At 33.9% G+C, this 20,867-nt stretch overlaps 1 protein-coding gene across 2 annotated transcripts in view; it reads left to right on the top strand.

The window, feature by feature from the left end:
* The window catches only part of LOC128644189 (protein Wnt-3a), a 130,650-nt gene that overhangs the window by 41,692 nt on the left and 68,091 nt on the right, over positions 1–20,867 (top strand). The window contains exon 2 of one of the 2 annotated variants that reach the window (XM_053696891.1): positions 2,987–3,082. The exons of the other annotated variant lie outside the window; for it this stretch is intronic. Within the exon in view, the coding sequence (XP_053552866.1) occupies positions 2,987–3,082 (96 nt within the window). The remainder of the gene's footprint in view (positions 1–2,986; positions 3,083–20,867) is intronic. 2 annotated transcript variants of the gene reach the window in all.

Genomic DNA, 20,867 nt, shown 5'->3' with positions numbered 1-20,867 from the left:
CAACTTCTAAATTTACTTCTAGTATCTAATTTGCTTTGTTCTCTTGGTATCATTTATTGAAAAATGTACATTGGTAGGCTTAGGAGCTGGAAGCTTGTTGCTGATTGGTGACTGCACATAGATACCTCTTATTCCCAATGTGTTCAGCTAGCTCCCAGAAGTGCATTGAACATACCAAGAGAATTAAAGGGATACTAAACCCAAATTTGTTATTTAATGATTGAAATAGAGCAATTTTAAACAACTTTCTAATTTACTCCTATTATTAAATATTTTCTTCATTCTCTTGCTATCTTTAGGAATGTAAAGCTTAGGAGCCTGCCCATTTTAGGTTCAGCACCCTGGATAGCGCTTTCTTATTGGTGGCTACATTTAGCAACCAATAAGCAAGGGTAACCCAGGTTCTGGACCACAAATGGGCCAACTCCTAAGCTTTACATTCCTGCTTTTTTTAAATAAAGATACCAAGAGAATAAAGAAAAATTGATGAGTAAATTAGAAAGTTGCTTAAAATTGTTGCTCTATTTGAATCATTAAAAAAAATTGGGTTTAATATCCCTTTAAGCAAAATTGATCATATGAGTAAACTGGATAGTTGTTTAAAATGGTATGTTCTGTCTGAATCTTGAAAGAACCATTTTAGGTTTCATGTCCCTTTAACTCACTGACCAAAAGTTTAACGTCATGTGGGAGGAGCTGAAGTAAAACTCCTGTTTTAGAAGATTCTTAGCAAACATACCTTGATGATAACCTTCTACTGATCATCACGGTACAATTCCATATCCAGAGAGTGTGCAAGAAATATAGAATTGTAAAACTGTTGACTATTTGGTAAAATGTTTTCTGCAAGGTTTTCAAGAAATCAGAAGAGAAATAAAATCCTCTCTAAAGCCTCAGACTTTTCTAGTGATATAGAAACCTATAATCATTGACAAGATAGTCGTATACAATATGTGTCTCCAGAGCCATGAAACAATGTCTAACAGCAAAAAGATAAGCAATAGCTAAGTTGTATGTAATTCACCCTTTTGTATCAGATTCCGTATTATTTTGTCCTGTAGTCCACAGTAATGCAAAGCTTTGTTAAACATTTAAGAGGAATATCGTTTTAAATGATGGATGTTTGGCCTACGCTTGAGAGACCTTTATGATCATTAATCAGCTTCATAGTTCTTTGGAATGAGCAATCGAAAACGTTCTGGGGGAATTGTAGGTTTGTGTAGATCAAAGTCTCTCTTTTTTTTTACAACAAGAACAGTCAAAGGAAAAGAGATATAATTGTAGAATTAGTTACTATGATATTGCTAAACCTCTTCATTTCTGGGTTTTTCTTAACCTTTTAGCCTAATGAGTGTTTTTCAACCTTTTGGCCCCTGAGGGATTCCTTATTGAGCAAACTTATAATTCCCAGGATGATTTGCAGACTTATCAACAACCTGAACCAGCAGTTTATTAAAGAATACATTCATTAGAATTAGATAGATAGATAAAGATATAGACAGGTAAGAGATGTAGATAGATATATCATATATAGATGCAGATGATAATTGAAAAATAGATAGATAAAAAATAGATAAATACATAAATAGGTACATACAAAGATGTAGATACGGACATATGATTAATAGATAGATAGATAGATAGATAGATAGATAGATAGATAGATAGATAGATATGATACTGGTAATAAATGTAGAAAAATAAATATATGATAGCTATAAATAGATATAAATAATTGGAAAAATAGACAGGAAACAAGAAAATTATATATAAAAAATAAAGAATCTAAAATCAAAACAAGTAAAAGACCATTGCTGGTCAGACAACCTTATCCAGCACAAATACCAGTCAACACCAACAATAAAAAATAACATTAAGTGAGTGCATGCAGAGACCAGTAAGATCGTAACTATGCAGAAAAATCTCTATTTTTCAAATTTCTCAATATTTATTAAGAATAATATACAGCAAACTACTTCCTAAAGTAACATATAGTACAACTGACAAAAAGCTGTCTCATTTTTATAAAAATCAAAAACAGCTTTTTGTCGGTTGTAATATATGGGTAGAGTCTGCATATATATATATACATATATATATATATATATATATATATATATATATATATATATATATATATATATATATATATATATATATATATATATATATATATATATATATATATATATATATATATATATATATATATATATATATATATATATATATATATATATATATATATATACTGGATATATATACCATGATAGATAGATTAAAAACAAACAGAAAGATAGTTGTATAAATATGCTATTTTCTAGTTGATCCTGGCTAAAAAAAAATCTGAACTCTCTGTTATAAGTCCCTGTCATAAAGGATATTCCCTGAACATTATTATATCTATGTTTGATAGATCAGCTTTTCTGCTTATAATGCTTGCTAATGTCACTTGAGTATACACAAAGTCATCATTTTAAAATTTTCTTTCATTTTATTGTATGAACTTGAAAAAAAATTGAGATGTTGGTTCCACTACTTGAGCAGAGAAATGCTGAGCTTTTATTTCCCCAAACTTTATTTTCTTGTGTGCATATAGGTTCTCTTTGTACCTTTTTTTCACATATTCTCTTCTCTCTCCTAACTTCCTCTTTCTATCTTTTTCTATTGCTTTGCACTTGACACTTTTATCTTTGTTTTTTGTAATCTGTTCTTGCTTTGTCTTATGTTGATTCTCTTGCTTTCCACTCAACGTCCAACCCAATCTTTGTTGCTACGCCAGTGATTATGTAGACAAATATTCTACGACCATTGTCATGTGTATGAGTTGGCAATTAGCAAAAGACTTGTGTGCTTACTTACCTCTCTGGCTTTCAGATACATATATACATATAGATATATATATAGCTCTATGTATGTATATATGTGTATATATACATATATATTTATATATATATCTTTTTTTTTTCCATTGCTTTGATTAAAGGTTCGACTCACCTCGGGATCGGGGGAGGAAGAGACATCACGACTTGAACATCTCAGAACATAAGGTTGTTGAGCGCATAGGACTCCATGGAAAAAAGTAAATCTTTCATGGTGAAATGTGTTTTCTTTAAGATTAGAGAGTCAGTAATATGCGTACATGCTCGGGGCCACAATTTAAAGCTATCATAGCTGTAGTAGGAGAATGTGAAATATCTGACAAAAATGATTAAAAAAATAGACAAATATTTATTTATATATTCAGAGTGTTTTTTTTTTTTAAATGATGTGCCCTATAAAAATCACCAATCCAGTGTGGGTTTATTTGTATAAATTGAGGTGTATATGATGAGTCCTGCTAAAAGTATTTCCTATATTAAAATGAGCTAGCTGGAAGCATTGGATGTGCCAATAACATAAGGCAAGTATGGGCAGCCACCAATCAACAGCTCCTAAGCCTACCTGGGTATCCTTTTCCACAAAGAATACCAAGAGAACAAAATAAATGAGATAATAGAAGTCATTTGGAAAGTTGTTTAAAATGATATGCTCTATCTGAATCATGAAAGATAAAAAGGATTTGTGTCCCTTTAACAGCGAAGCATTTTAGAGAATTGTAAAAGCAGCAAATTACTGATTAAGTCAATGTATTTTAATGGTGAAGCTTAGGGAGCATGGGTGATTGAGGGATGCATCATTAATAGGATGCAGAAACTCTCATTTTTAAATTTTAACCACTTGCTTGCCAGGGAGAGCTGAAATGCATTGTGAATATCACAGTCAAAGGAACCAAAGGGATATTCAATTGTAAAATATACATGTAAATGGGTTAAGCTTCCAGGTGCAACACATTAAAGGGACATTATACACTAGATTTTTCTTTGCATAAATGTTTTGTAGATGATCCATTTATATGGCCCATACAGGTTTTTTTTTTTTTTTTTTTTAATTGTATCGTTTTGCTTATTTTTAAATAACATTGCTCTGATTTTCAGACTCTTAACCAAGCCCCAAAGTTTTAAGAGAATACTGATGTATACCTTATCCAGCTTGCTTCTGTTTGTGTAAAGAGTCTTTTCATATGCAAAGGAAGGGGGAGTGGGGAGTGTCTGATTTTCTCACATGCAGTGGGTGTTCCAGTAACCTTTTTAACAGAGCTAAACTGGGAGCTTCTGAGTAAGTTTTTACATGGTTTTATACTGGATTTTTAGATCAGTATCTGTGCATATTATTCTTTGTAGCAGTGTCTATTACATGCAGTTATATGACAATTAGTGTCTACTGTCCCTTTAAGACTTCTGAGAGGAGTATTGCTGGTGAACCAATCAGAGGTTGCATACATAAATATCTGCTAATCACTAGCTTTGTCTGTCTCGGAATGCCACAGACATTTGCCAGATACACAGTCTCAACTATGTGTTTAACTTCTTTGCAGAGGATAAGCTTATAGGGAAAAATAAATATTTCTTTAAAACAATCTTACAACATAGGACATTTTAAGTTTATATTTAAACATCTACATTCAAATAATAAAAAAATTCAAGCCAACCTAGACCTCTTTTATTTATTATAGTCATTTATTTCTCTTCAGATTATGAATGCTATCTCTATTAGTAATTGTCTTCTCAAAAAGACCAAACATAATGCAACTAGCTATGTTAATACACCAAAGATTACTGAACTATTTTATTATATTTAATTTTATAGTTTCTTCTGCATAATTGTTCTATCAACCAAGCTAGAACCTTAGTTTACCTGAACACTGGCATTTACACAGTACTTTTAGCCTTATAAGTATTATTATTTTTCCACTTGTTTTTAGTTACCGCCATATTAAAGGGACATTATACACTCATTTTTTTCTTTGCATAAATGTTTTGTAGATGATCTATTTATAAAGCCCATAAAGTTTTTATTTTAAATAAATGTTTAGTTTTGCTTATTTTTAAATAACATTGCTCTGATTTTCAGACTCCTAACCAAGCCCCAAAGTTACCTAAATGCATTGGCCATGACTGGCTAGACCTGTTCAGCTGATCTGAAGCTGCGGAGAGCTGTAGTTTTGTAGGATTCATACCAAATTCCTAATCTACACCTAGATTACGAGTTTTGCGTTACGGTTTACACGCTGAAACAATGGCCATTTCAGCGTAAAAACAGTAACTCAGCCATTACGAGTCGTGTCGGTATAGCTATACCGCAAGCATTTTAGCTTGTAATGCAATGTCAGTCCCACACTAAAAAAGACGTTTTTGTATTGCAGGTTGTGCGGTGAGACTAAAAAACTTGCGTTATAGCCTATACCGACACGATCCATCCGCTATCTAAGACCAGTAGTTATGAGTTTTGTGCAACAAAAATGTACAAAAAACTCATAACTAAAATTTTACAAAGTACACTAACACCCATAAACTACCTATTAGCCGCCCTCCTGCATCGCAAACACCATAATAAAGTTATTAACCCCTAGTCTGCCGCTCCCGTCATCGCCGCCTCTAATAAAAGTTATTAACCCCTATTCTGCCGCTCCCTGTCATCTCCACCACTATAATAAAGTTATTAACCCCTATTCCCCCACACTCCAATATAGCCAACACTATAATAAAGCTATTAACTCCTATTCCGCTGCTCCCCGACATCGCCGGCCCTAGATAAAGTTATTAACCCCTAAACCTCTGGCCTCCCACATCACTGCCACTAAATGAACCTATTAACCCCTAAACCGCCAGCCCCCCACATCGCAAAAAAATAAATTAAACTATTAACCCCTAAACCTAACAACCCCCTTTTTAAAATTACAATATCCCTATCTTAAAATAAATAAAAACTTACCTGTGAAAAAAAACAAAAACTAAATTTAAACTATAAATTAACAACTATTATACTAAAATTAAAATAACTACCAATTAAATAAACTAAATTACACATTAAAAAAAAAACTAACACAACTAAAAAAAATTAAATCTAAAATTGCAAAAAATAAAAAACACTAAATTACAATAAATTACAAACACTAAATTTCAAAAAATAACAAACACTAAATTACGAAAAATAACAAACAAAATTATTCAAAATAAAAACAATTACACCTAATCTAATAGCCCTATAAAAATAAAAAGTCCCCCCAAAATAAAAAACCTTAGCCTACAAATAAACTACCAATAGCCCTCAAAAGGGTTTTTGTAGGGCATTGCCCTAAAGAAATCACCTTTTTTACCTGTAAAAAAATACAAAGTCCCCCCAACAATAAAACCCACCAACCAACCAACACCCCAAAATAAAAAACCTAACTCAAAAGAAACCTAAGCTACCCATTGCCCTGAAAAGGGCATTTGTATGGGCATTTCCCTTAAAAGGGCATTTCGCTCTATTGCATTGCCCTTAAAAGGGCATTTAGCTCTTTTTAAAAAGCCCAAACCCTAATCTAAAAAAACAACCACCCCAAAAAAGTTAAAAAAAACCTAACACTAACCCCCTACGATCCATTTACAGTTTCTGAATTCCGGACATCCAGGCGGCGAGAAGTCTTCATCCAGGCGGTGAGGTCTTTATCCATCCAGGTGGCGTCTTCTATCTTCATACTGGTGACGCCTTCTATCTTCATCCTGGCGGCGCGGAGCGGGACCATCCTTCAAGACATCCAGCGCAGAGCGTCCTCTTCAAACGGTCACCACCGTACACTGAATCTTCACTGCAAGGGAGCATTTTTAAAATGGCGTCCCTTGCATTCCTATTGGCTGATTTGATTTTTGAAATTCAAATCAGCCAATAGGATTAGAGCTACTGAAATCCAATTGGCTTTTGAAATCAGCCAATAGGATGAGAGCTACTGAAATTCTATTTGCTATTCAAATCAGCTAATAGAATTTCAGTAGCTCTCATCCTATTGGCTGATTTGAACAGCCAATAGGATTTCAGTGGCTCAGGCGGCGACCATATGAAGAGGATGCTCTGCGCCGGATGTCTTGAAGAATGGACCTGCTCCGCGCCACCGGGATGAAGATAGAAGATGCTGTCTGGATGAAGATAGAAGACGCCGCCTGGAATGATGAAGACCTCGCCGCTTGGATGAAAAATTCTCGCCGCCTGGATGTCCAGACTTCAGAAACTGTAAGTGGATCGTCGGGGGTTAGTGTTATGTTTTTGTTTTTACTTTTTTGGGTGGTTTTTTTTTTTTAGATTAGAGTTTGGGCTTTTTTAAAAGAGCTGAAAGCCCTTTTAAAGGCAATGCCCATACAAATGCCCTTTTCAGGGCAATGGGTAGCTTAGGTTTTCGTTAGAGTTAGGTTTTTTTATTTTGGGGGGTTGGTTAGGTGGTAGGTTTTACTGTTGGGGGTCTGTATTTTTTTACAGGTAAAAGAGCTGATTTCTTAGGGCAATGCCGTACAAAGGCCTTTTTAAAGGCTAGTGGTAGTTTACTGTAGGCTAGGTTTTTTTATTTTGGGGAGGCTTTTTTATTTTTATAGGGCTATTAGATTAGGTGTAATTGTTTTTATTTTGGATAATTTTGTTTGTTATTTTTCGTAATTTAGTGTTTTTTATTTTTGTTATTTAGTATTTTTTATTTTTTGTCATTTTAGTTTTTTTTAGTAGTGTTAGGTTTTGTTTAATGTGTAATTTAGTTTTTTTAATTGGTAGTTATTTTAATTTTAGTATAATAGTTATGTTAGGTTGATTGTTAGTTTAAACTTAGTTTTTTTTTTAATTTCACAGGTAAGTTTTTATTTATTTTAAGATAGGGATATTGTAATTTTAATTTAAAGTTTGGGGGTTGTTAGGTTTAGGAGTTAATAGTTTAATTTATATTTTTGCGATGTGGGGGGCTGGCAGTTTAGGGGTTAATATGTTTATTTAGCAGCGGTGATGTGGGAGGCCAGAGGTTTAGGGGTTAATAACTTTATTTAGTAGCGGCAATGTTGGGGAGTGGTGGAATAGGGGTTAATAGCTTTATTATAGTGTTGGCAATGTTGGGGTGCGGGGGGGAATAGCGGTTAATAACTTAATTATAGTGGCGGCGATGTTGGGGAGTGGCGGAATAGGGGTTAATAACTTTTATTAGTGGCGGCGATGTTGGAAGCGGCAGATTAGGGGTGTTTAGACTTAGGGTTTATGTTAGGGTGTTAGGTTTAAACGTAACTTTTTCTTCCCCATAGACATTAATGGGGTTGCGTTACGGCGATCGCCATTCTGCCCTTCAGGTGTTAGTTTTTTTCTAACACTTTCTCCACAGTGATGTCTATGGATAAAGCGTGCACGAGCACGTCAAAGCAGCCCTTAGATTTTGTGCGGTATGGAGCTCATCACCACCATAACCCATGCACAAGGAGGCTTTTTAGAAACTTGTAATGGCAGCACTATGGAGGGTGAAATTACGCAACTTTTGTTGCGTTCGTTTCACATCCTCAATGGTGCAAAAAATTGTAATCTAGGTGCTAGTTTGTTGTGATGTTCTATGTAATTAAACACATACTTAAAGCATCAATGAAAATGATATTGATGCAATGAAATATAATAATTTCCTTTATAATTTATATATTTATATCGCATGATTTATTGGTTCTTGCCAGACTCACTAATACAATTTAGGGGATGCTCTGTTTAAATGTTAGACATATATTTCGTACTTTATTATGTATTGTTGGAGAGTATTTTGTGTTGTTAACACATTGAAAAATATAACATGGGGCAAAATCGATCAGGATTTCAGGTGAACAGCTTCGTAATTAGAGAACCTGCATTGCGTACTGAAATTTTGCAGTGCACAAGAGCTTTCTTTTTCAATGTTACCCCTGCACTTGTGCAATCAATTGTGCGAGAGCAGTGCATGGCAATTACCACGAATGAGCAACTGCCAAGTCGATTGATCTCGCCAATTCTGAGGTGGCAGAAAGATGAAAGGAGCAGCTTCTGCTTCTTAAAAGTCTAAAAAGCTGCAAATGCAACTTAAAGGGACATGAAATCAAAACATTTTCTTTCATTATTTAGATAGAAAATACAATTTTAAACAACTTTCTAATTTACTTCTATTATCTAATTTGTTTCATTGTCTTGGTATAATTTGTTGAAGGATCAGCAATGCACTACTGGTTTCTAACGGAACACATGGTTGAGCCAATGACAATCAGTATATATATGCAGCCACCAATCAGCAGCTAGAACCTAGGTTCTTTGCTGCTCCTGAGCTTTCCTAGATAAATCTGTCAGCAAAGGATAACAAGAGAAGGAAGCAAATTAAATAAAAGAAGTAAATTGGAAAGTTGTTTAAAATTATCATGTCCCTTTAAAACATGTTTTTGACTCTTAATTCTTGATACACTATTCATTCATTCATTTATTGAAATAATCTGGTTATTTAACTGTTTATATGACATTTTTATAATGAATATGCATGAAAAAATAATTCAAATTTAAATTACATTTATAATGAAAATGGCAAATAAAAATGTGTGTTCTGATCTCATTTAGTAGTATATTTGGTTATTGGCAGATAAAGGCAATAACCAGAGAATACCTAGATATTCATGAGTATAAATTATAGGTTTATTCAGCAAAACAAAACTGTAATACATTTAAATGTATCATGTCAAATTATAATGGACTTTTATGCCTATTAAAACATCATGCTAAAGACAGTTAGAGGGATAAGATGTGAGAGATACCTTTGTTTTATAATGGGCTCATATTCTTGTGAATATAAACTTAAACCAGTGTTAGACGGACATAACAGTGATGTAGGAAAATGCTGCAACTTGCTAGAGTATTTTAATACTGTACAGTCTTAAGACTCTGCCACCTAAAGTGTGCTCACCGACAGGTTTGGCGAACAAGGTTCATAAATGGAGCGCATTATTTATATGTTTATTGATGTACACACTATTGTGCTATTATGTTGTTTTAAAGCCACAGTGAACTGTAGAATTGTTTTCCATTTATGTGTTTACAATTTCATGTTATATCTGCTACAGAGAATACATCATATGGGAACTTGTTCCTTTAGTTATATTTGTATACCTCCTTTATGTATAAATCACAACCCAATCAAATGAACTGAGCTTGCAGTGAGAGCAGACCTCATTAGCCTATCTCTCTATATTTACAGAAAATCCTCCTTATCTTATCTCTCTGTACACAGTGAGATGAATATTTAGAGATAAGAATGGATTGATTCTAAAACTTCTTTACACAGCTTTTCTATAACCCGTACTGAAATTGTCAGTGTAAGTGGGAATACAATAGGCAAATGTAGGTATTGCAAATGACAAAATAAAGCTAAATGAGCTATTTGTAAACAATATTATACACTCCAGAACATAAAATAGATTATAAGAAGACAATAAAAATTCACAGTACACCATCCCCTTAAGTGTATTAACAGTGTATTAAAAAAAAGATGATGAAGGTGTTAGACTACAGAATACTATGTTTCTAACACTCTGCATGATCATTTTCATATAAAGATAGCATAGACAATGTGCCCTTAAAAATACTAAATTTTCACTAAGTTGTGCATATAAATAGCTGTCTGTGAGTGCCTGTACATTCTTTAGAAGAAAAAAAAACTTGCTGTGGATGTAAGGATTCGAATCTGTGTCCTGGGGCGGTATGTGCAAAGTGAAATGTCTCAGATCCCCTGCTTGGGCATGTTTAAAATATGCATCAATAATACCAGCGGGCTTTGCTGGGAAGGCAAAATTAGGTTAAGGATGAGAGGAATAGCTTGTAAAAGGGATACAACATTACTGAAAGCTGGTCTCTCAGTATTTTTTAAAACAAAATATTACTTAAAGGGTTAGGAAAGTCAAAATTAAACTTGCATGATACAGATAGAGTGTGTAATTTTAAGACACTGTTAAATCCACTTCTATTTTCAAATGTGCTTTGTTCTTTTTGTATTCCTTGTTGTAAAATAATATGTATATGTTTTACACTAGTAGGAGCTAGCTGCCGATTGGTGCCTGAACACCTTTGCCACTTGTGATTGGCTATCTAGATGTGTTCATCTAGCTGCCGATGTCCCTTCAGCAAAGGATTACAAGAGAATGAAGCAAAAGTAAATTGGAACGTTGATTAAAATTATATGTTCTATCCAAATCACAAAAGAAAATTTGGGGGTTTCCTGTCCCTTTAAAGGGATTTGTTCTCCTCACAAAACACTTTTTTGCAATATGATATGCAGTAAACAAAAAGTAGGGACAGTATATTATTTTGAATTGTAAGATTATTTATGTAGTATTGCAAGGTAACATACTGGATGAGTTTGGAAATGTTTGGAATGCATTAACACATTGCTTCAATTGTTTACAATAGCAAAACTCCACCCACCAAGTGTCTTATTTAGAGGAGTCATTTAGTACTTGTTGCTGGAATAGACACAGCTAGCCACTATTATTGTGTTAGTTCCATCGTTTGGCAGTTTTTATCTTATCATCTCTGCTGTGGCAAATTAGGGACAGATATGTGGCAGGGTTATCATTGTGAGACCTGCCATGTACAGTATTTGTACAGTAGTGTTTGCTGTCCATTAAAAGGATATTAACTTCTTGTTATATTGATAATAATTAATTTCTGCTATCAACCATGAGTATATCTTCTTGCTACTAATTTATATGCAGGATAGATTTTTGTTTGTGCTTGTTTGTGTACAGTGACTCCTAAAGGACCAATAAATAAAATATAATTAAATAATTGACAAATACACAGTAAAAACAGTAAAAACAGTAAAAACAGAAATGTAATAGCACTTTGAATTTGAAATGAGCTGTACAATATTTTCTGCCAAATTTTGAGGTTATTCCAATTCCTCCCCCATATCATGTCACAGTCATCAGCCAATCACAAAATGCATATATATATATACTGTGTAATTTTGCACAAGCTCAGTAGGAACTGGAGCCTCAGAATGTGTATATATAAAAATGGTGCTTGTTTTGATAATGGAAATATTTTAGAATTATTTTTTTTTAATTACATGCTTTATCTGAATCATGTAACTTTAATTTTATCTTTAGTGGCCTTTTAAAGCAGGGCCCGACAAACTCAGGAGGCCGGGAGCCACTGACTCCTAGAATATTACCCTGGCTCCTATTCTCCATATGTCTATATATAAATATATATATATAAATATATATATATATATATATATATATATATATATATATATATAGCCTCAGCAGCAGCAATTCACTTCTGAGAGTTAGCTGGTTATTTGTGGCTACACACATATGCCTCTTGTCATTGGCTCACCAGATGTGTTCAGCTAGCTGTCAGCTGTGTTACATCCCACATAGTTATATGGAAGCAATGATACAGTATTAAAAGGCTTTACACTAGAGCATTTGACTTTTTAAATTTTATATCCCTTTAAACACGTTAAATAAATTGTATAGATTTTTTATATCTTGGTTATGTTAGGAGGACATTGAATTTGTGTGTGTTTTATTTTTATAAAAGAGGGAAACAGTTTTGTGTAATTTGCCATAAATTTGTATAAATTATATTATCAGCATTTTTTTTTTTTAATTAAAGAAGTAAAGATCACATATGGCCTACAATTATTATTATTATCATTTATTTGTATAGCGCCGCCAAATTCCGTAGCGCTGGGTACAATGATGGGGGTATACAATGACAAAGATTTGTAATAAAATACAAAACATAACAAAACTAAACAAATCTAGCACAGGAGGAAGAGGGTCCTGCACCGGAGAGCTCACAGTCTATAGGTTTAGGGTGCAGAGACATAAGGTTGGGGTAGCTTGATACATTGGTTGTATTTGCAGCAGTGAGTCAGGCAGTTCATGAACATGTATTAGTTTGGTTCGCATGCGGGATGGAGGAGAGATGGTAAGCCTACAATGTATGCCAGTGATTGTTTTTGGGATACTTGCCTAGATTTGCCAATTTTCTATACTATAATGCTATATCTCTTACTTTTTTAGTGCTAAAATTAAGTCCCAAAATTCACACAATGCATCTGAAAGATCTACTTCTTTGCTGTTATGTTAAAAATAACAAAAACAAAAACAAAGAAAAACATTGTGTTGGTAGCCAGACTAAGCACAACTCTACCTTTAGTTTCTTGTTTGTGCTACTGTATTCAGAAAGCCTTTACTAGACTACATTTAACTCTCTTTCTTGCAAAACTTTCGCGATTCAGATAGAGCATTGCATTTTAAACTAATTTCCCATTTACTTCCATTAACTAAATGTGCACAGTCTTTTTATATGTACACTTTTTGTGTCACCTGCTCCTACTGAGCATGTGCAAGACTTCCTAGAATATACAGGTATACCCCACTCATACAGCGGGTTAGGGACCGGAGCCCCGCTGTAAAGTGAAAACCGCCTTAAAGTGAAACAAGGCAGTTTTAGCTTTCTTTCCACTTGCCAGTGTGTTTAAAAACTTGAAAACATGTTTGAACTAGCATATATTAGGGGTGCAATAGGGCTAAGTTTCATTTAACACTAGCACAGCACAGAATTCAATAAATACTGTACTTGTAAAATAGTGACAATTACTAATTAAAATTTGCCAAACTATAGCACTGAGACACAGATTGCACTGTAAAGCTGTAAACAGAGTGAACTGTGCATAGCAAAATAGTGCCAGTCACTTTTCTCGCAATCTCACAATGATTACAGCACTATTTCATAATCCTTGGAGGATGAACTTCAGCTCCACAAAGCGCTGTATTAACGAATCGCTGTAAAGTGAAGCGCTGTAAAGTGAGGTATACCTGTACTGATATGCATTTGTGATTGGCTGATAGCTGTCACATGATAAAGGGGGAGTGGAAATATACATAACTGAAATTTGTCAGAAAAAAAATCTACTACTGATTTCAAGTTCAGACTAAGTGCTATTGTATTAATTGTCTTGTTATCACGCAATTGTTGATTATGCAAATCTACTGTATTTACTGGTCCTTTAAAGGGACATAAACACCAATTGAACTGCTCCTGACATGTGAATGCTACCTATATAGATATCTCTTCACCAAATAATAACATAAGAACAATAGAAGTAAATTTGAAACTTTTTTAAAAAATCATGAAGAAAGTTTTTTGAGTTTCATGTCCCTTTAATTTGCACTTTTAATTTCCCTTTAAACCATGTTTAAATAAAATGTTCACCCTTAATAAAATATAATCCTATGTGTTCCAATTCATTTGCCTGACAAATTAAACTACAACTTTGCTATGGTTGATGCGTGTTGTAACAGTAATACTCATTGTTGGACTGCCTTCAACATAGTCTTGTTCCAAACAGCAATAGCCTTAAGACAAAGGCAGTCTGATAACTTGATAGCAGCAGAACATCTAATGATATAGGAGCAGATCAGGAATGCATGAATGTGCCGTGAAGACTTTCCCTACACAAACGTAAAACCTGATTGATAATGACTAAGTCTATGAATCTTATCTGAAATGATGTCTGCCATAATTCAATCTGATCTTAATACTAATCTATTGTTTTAGTGGAATGCTTTAAACATATTTTAAATGAAATAGTATTAGTCAACCAATTTTATTAGAGTTGGAAAAAAAATCCTCATTAAATATCAGTGATTTATGAATACAGTAAACATGTCATTATAAAATATATGCACAACTTGTATTATTCCATCCTTCTTGTGAGTTCTAGCTGTTAGATTAGCTTGAGTTTTTATACTATATGTGTAACAGAATGTAGTTTATTCCAGGCACATTTTAAAGGGACACTCAATTCAAAATTAAACTTTCATGATTTAGATAGAGAATGCAATTTTATACAACTTTCTAATTGACTTACATTAACAAAATGTGCAGTCTTTTTATATTTATACTTTTTGAGTCACCAGCTCCTACTGAGCATGTGCAAGAGGTCACAGAATATACATATATGCATTTGTGATTGGCTAATGTCTGTCACGTGATACATGGAAATGTGTCAGAAAAAAATCTAGTACTCATTTGAAGTTCAAACTAAGTGCTAATGCATTATCTTTTTATCATGCATTTGTTGATTATGTAAATCTACTGCTCCTGTTTTGTTCAACCAATCACAATGCTAAATGTTGCAGGATAACTTCTGAATCTTGCAGGAAGCCTTCAAGCATATCTAGAATATAAATAACCATTTTATTGTGAAGTAAAGGGACATTAAATTATTTTTTTCCCTTCATTATTCAGATAAAGCTTACCATTTTAAACATATTTCCAATTTACTTCTATTATCAAATTAGTTTCATTCTTTTGGCATCCTTTGTTGGAGAAGCTGCAATGCACTATCAGGAAATAGTTGAACGCATCAGCAGCTATTTCCCAGAAGTGAATTACTGCTCCCAAACCTACTGGCAGACAGCCGCCAGTACCCATGATGGTGACAACAAGGTAGAGGGGGAAGGGTTAGAGAGCTGTTTGGGGGGATCAGGGAGGTTGGGGGCTAAGGGGGATCCAACACTGCAGAATAACTCTAAAAAAAGTACTGCAAGATGGCATTGACAATTGTGAGGTGGGGGAGGGAAGAGAGCTGTTTGAGGGGATCAGGGAGGGATCAGGGGTGGGATGTGTCAGGTGGGAAGCTGATCTCTACACTAAAGCTAATATTAACTCTACAAGCTACCTAATTAACGCCTTAAATGCTGGGCATAATTCAAGTATAATACAAGTGTGGTGCGCAGCAGCATTTAGCTGCCTTCTAATTACCAAAAAGCAATGCCAAAGCCATATATGTCTGCTATTTCTGAACAAAGGGGATCCCAGAGAATCATTTACAACCACGTGTGCCATGATTACACTAACTGTTTGTAAATTATTTCAGTGAGAATCCAAAAATTGTGAAAAAAGTTAACGATTTTTTTTATTTGATCGCATTTGACGGTGAAATGGTGGCATGAAATATACCAAAATGGGCCAAGATCAGTACTTTGGGTTGTCTACTAAAAATATATATATATATATATATATATATATATATATATATATATATATATATATATATATATATATATATATATATATATATATATATATATATATATATATATATATATATGTGTGTGTGAAGGATTATTCAGGGATTCCTGACAGATATCGGTGTTACAATATAATTATCGCTAATTTTGAAAAAAAAGGGTTTGGAATTAGAGAGAAAATTTAGAAACTAATTAGCATGGGTGTTTTTTGGTGGTTGTAGACGTGTAACAGATTTTGGGGGGCAAAGTTAGAAAAAGTGTGTTTTTTCCATTTTTTCACCATATTTTATATATTTCTTTAGAGTAAATTATAAGATATTATGAAAATAATGGTATCTTTAGAAAGTCAATTTAATGGCGAGAAAAACGGTATATAATATATCTGGGTACAGTAAATGAGTAAGAGGAAAATTACAGCTAAACACAAACACAGCAGAAATGAAAAATTAGCCGTGGTCCCAAACGGTAAGAAAACTGAAAAGTGCTGTGGTCACTAAGGGGTTAAACAAGGCATTGTGACTCATGACCCATAGGTCTTTGCTGTTAAAGGGACAATCTATTTTTAAAATGTTTTTTTGTTTAAAAAAATAGATAAGCCCTTTATTACCCATTCCTCAGTTTTGCATAACTAACACTGTTATATTAATACACTTTTTACCGCTATGATTTCCTGTATCACACCCCTCCTTATCTCTGTGCTTTTTTTTTTAGCTTTTAGCAATCTTCCACTTTAGCCAATCAGTGCTGGTTCCTGTGAAACCATTATCATTCTCCATTGATTTGAGCACAATGTTATCTATATGGCACATATGAACTAGCACTGTCGGGCTGTCATGCACAATTGTAAAATGATTTTTAAAAAAGCACTGAGATAAGGGGGTGACCTTGTTGGGGCTTAGAAACAGGCAATTTTTATAGTTTATTGAGTAACAATGTAGGTTATGCAAAGATGGGGAATGGGTAGTAAAAGCATTATATATATATACATATATATATATATATATATATATATATATATATATATATATATATATATATATATATATATATATATATATATATATATATATATATATATATATATAAATAGCAACCTCCCACCCCCAGTCGTTCCAGAGTAGCAATAAATTGCTAGTAACCTACCATCCAGGAAGACAATTACAAAAGGCATATGTGCATAGCTACCAATACCAAATTGGCTACCAGTAGTGCATTGTTGCTCTGGTGCTGACTTTAAATATGTGTTTAACCCCTTTGCAAGGATTAAACTCATAGTAATATGAGGTGCTCCAGAGAATACCAGATACATTGTAAACAGTCTTAAAAAAGGACACTCAAGTCAAAATGAAACTTCATGATTCAGATAGAGCGTTGAATTTTAAACAACTTTCCAATTTAACTCCATTAACAAAATGAGCACAGTATTTTTCTATTTACACTTTCTGAGTCATCAGCTCCTACTGAGCATGTGCAAGAACTCACAGAACATACATATATGCATTTGTGATTGGCTGATGGTTGTCACATGATACAGTGGGAGTGGAAAAATACATAACTTTAAAATTTGTCATGAAAAAAAACTACTTCTCATTTGAAGTTGAAACTAAATGTTGAGTATGCAAATTTACTATATTTACTGGTCCTTTAAGACTATGGTCACATTTATAGTTCTACAACTGATCATAAAAAGACATTTTATATATATATATATACACAACAAAAATAATTAGTAAACCTCACCCAGCACTTTAATTATCCATTTATTTCCCATAGGCACAGAATGAAATAGAAAATTAATACCGACCAGATACGATCATAATCCTAAAGTCATTAACATGTTCAGACTGTTCAGTATTTTTATTTTAAATATATTAAATATTATGATATTATTAATGGAGAGCCTGCACACACTGGATTTAGACGCAAATTCTCAGGTTGTTGAAGATTCAGTCAGAGCATGCAATTTTAAATATCTTTTAAATTAGATATATATTTCTTTTCTTGCTTTTCTTTGTTGAAGAGAAAACCTAGGTAGTATTATGTAAGCTTAAAATTGTGCATGTGTCTTTAGCAGTCTATGGCAGTAGTGTTTGCAACTGTGTATAACATATATATAAAAAGATTTTTGCAAACACTGCTGTCATAGACTGCTAAAGCCATGTGCACACACCAGAGCTCACCTTGAATTCATCTTTCACAAAGAATACCAAGAAAACTAAGCAAAATAGTATAATATTTGCCCTCCATTTGTAATACCAGTGCCCGCAATTGTAAAAGCTTTGAACTCACAATAGCGAGCTTCCATAGGCTCCAATTGGAGCCTCGTTTTCATGCCGTGAGAAATGGCCTGAGAACTAGCGCAGCAAAGGGGTAAGTTGTGTAGCGATGGGCAGCAAATGTAAATACACATAAATATATATAAGCATATACCTATATATTTACACACAGTCCCCATAGACCGCAATGTAAAGGCACTTTTCAGTGCCGTTTTTTTTTCTAACACCCCACACATGCCAACTTTTAACCCCTTAAAACTGCCTAGTGCAGTTATTAAAAAAATAAAATATAGATGCTACAATTTTTATTTTAACCCCTTAGTGACCAGACCATTTTTCAATTTTCTGACCGTTTGGGATCAGGGCTATTTTTACATTTTTGCGGTGTTTGTGTTTAGCTGTAATTTTTCTCTTACTCGTTTACTGTACCCACACATATTATATACAGGTTTTTCTCGCCCATTTAAGGGACTTTCTAAAGATACCATTATTTTCATCATATCTTATAATTTACTATAAAAAAATATAAAATATGATGAAAAAATGGAAAAAACACACTTTTTCTAACTTTGACCCCCAAAATCTGTTACACATCTCCAACCACCAAAAAACACCCATTCTAAATAGTTTTTAAATTTTGTCCTGAGTTTAGAAATACCCAATGTTTACATATTCTTTGCTTTTTTGCAAGTCATAGGGCAATAAGTACAAGTAGCACTTTGCTATTTCCAAACCATTTTTTTTCTTCAAAATTAGCGATAGTTTTGTTGTAGCACTGATATCTGTCAGGAATCCCTGAATATCCCTTGACATGTATATATATTTTTTTAGTAGACAACCCAAAGTATTGATCTAGGCCCATTTTGGTATATTTCATGCCACCATTTCACCGCCAAATGCGATCAAATAAAAAAAATGTTAACTTTTTAACTAACTTTTTCAAAAACTTTAGGTTTCTCACTGAAATTATTTACAAACAGCTTGCGCAATTATGGCACAAATGGTTGTAATTGCTTCTCTGGGATCCCCTTTGTTCAGAAACAGCAGACATTTATGGCTTTGCAATTACTTTTTGGTAATTAGAAGGCCGCTAAATGCCACTGCGCACCACACTTGTTTTATGCCCAGCAGTGAAAGGGTTAATTAGGTAGCTTGTAGGGAGCTTGAAGGGTTCATTTTAGCTTTAGTGTAGAGATCAGCCTCCCACCTGACACATCCCACCCCCTGATCCCTCCCCGACCCCTCTCAAACAGCTCTCTTGCCTCCCCCACCTCACAATTGTCACTGCCATCTTTAGTACTGGCAGAAAGTCTGCCAGTATTAAAAAAAAAAAAGAAAAGTTTTTTTTTTTTTTTTTTTTTTAGAAATTATATATTTTCTGCAGTTTAGGATCCCCCTATAACCCCCAACCTCCCTGAGCCCCCCTAAACAGCTTTCTAACCCTCCCCCCACGACTTTACGCATAGTGATCGCGCATGCGTTCACAATCATGCCCCCCCGTGCTATTGTGCGCTCCCGCGCACACCCACAAGTGAATTTCACCAAGGGCTGGAAGTTTACCAGCAATGGGCCACCCATCCACCTGCCTGCAATGGCTCCCACCCACCAACGGTCGGCACCATCGCTGGCCGATGCAGAGAGGGCCACAGAGTGGCTCTCTCTGCATCAGATGCTTAAAAAACAGTATTGCAGGATGCCTTGGTCATTAACTGACATTTTTTTGTAGGACGTACCCTGTACATCCTTGGTCGTTAAGGGGTTAATAAGCAACTTCACATTGTATTTTAGTGGCAATAAGGGCATATTTTGAAAATGAGTAGCAATGGCTGGTTACTTATCACGTGTCTGTAAACAGGTAAATTTGCCCATTTATGGGCGCGTGATAAATTTGTGCTCCACTTGTAATCTAGCCCATAATTGAGAAGTTGCTTAAAATGTGAAATATAATGCTCTATCCACTCAATTTAAAGGGACAGTAAAGTCAAAAATCTGATAGAACATGCTATTTAAACAACTTTCCACTTTTCTTATCAAATGTGCTTCATTCTTTTGGTATCTTTTAATGAAGAGTAAAACTAGGTAGGCTCTTAAGAGCTCAGGAGTGTGAACGTGTCTTTAGCAATCTATGGCAGCAGTGTTTTGCAACATCATTTGTATCTTTGTTATACAATGTTGCAAAACACTGCTATCATAGAGTACTATGTTACAATTGAGTATTCATATGCTACATTTGATTTTTGAAATGTTATATCTGACATTGATATGTTACATTTATTGAAATTCTGGTGAATATGTAGCTGTGAGTAGTATTCAGCATCTTATTTCAAAGCTCCAAAAAAGATATCAGGTTTAGAGGATAAAAAAAACTATAGTACTATCCAATGTTAATCTTAAAGGGACACTAAACCCATTTTTTTCTTTAATGATTCAGCTAGAGCAGCAAATAAGCAATTTTCAAATTTACTCCTATTATACATTTTTCATTGTTCTCTTGCTATCTTTATTTAAAAATCAGGAATGTAAAACTTAAGAGCAGGCCCATTTTTGGTTGAGAACATGGGTTATCTTGCTTATTGGTTTGCTAACTGTATCCACCAATAAGTAAGCGCTATCCATGGTGCTGAACCTAAAATGGGCTGGCTCCAAAGCATTA

This window comes from Bombina bombina, unplaced genomic scaffold, assembly GCF_027579735.1.
Source record: "Bombina bombina isolate aBomBom1 unplaced genomic scaffold, aBomBom1.pri scaffold_592, whole genome shotgun sequence".
Taxonomy (NCBI): domain Eukaryota; kingdom Metazoa; phylum Chordata; class Amphibia; order Anura; family Bombinatoridae; genus Bombina; species Bombina bombina.
The sequence above is the reverse complement of the archived record's forward strand: the minus strand, read 5'-3'. Positions and strand labels throughout refer to the sequence as shown.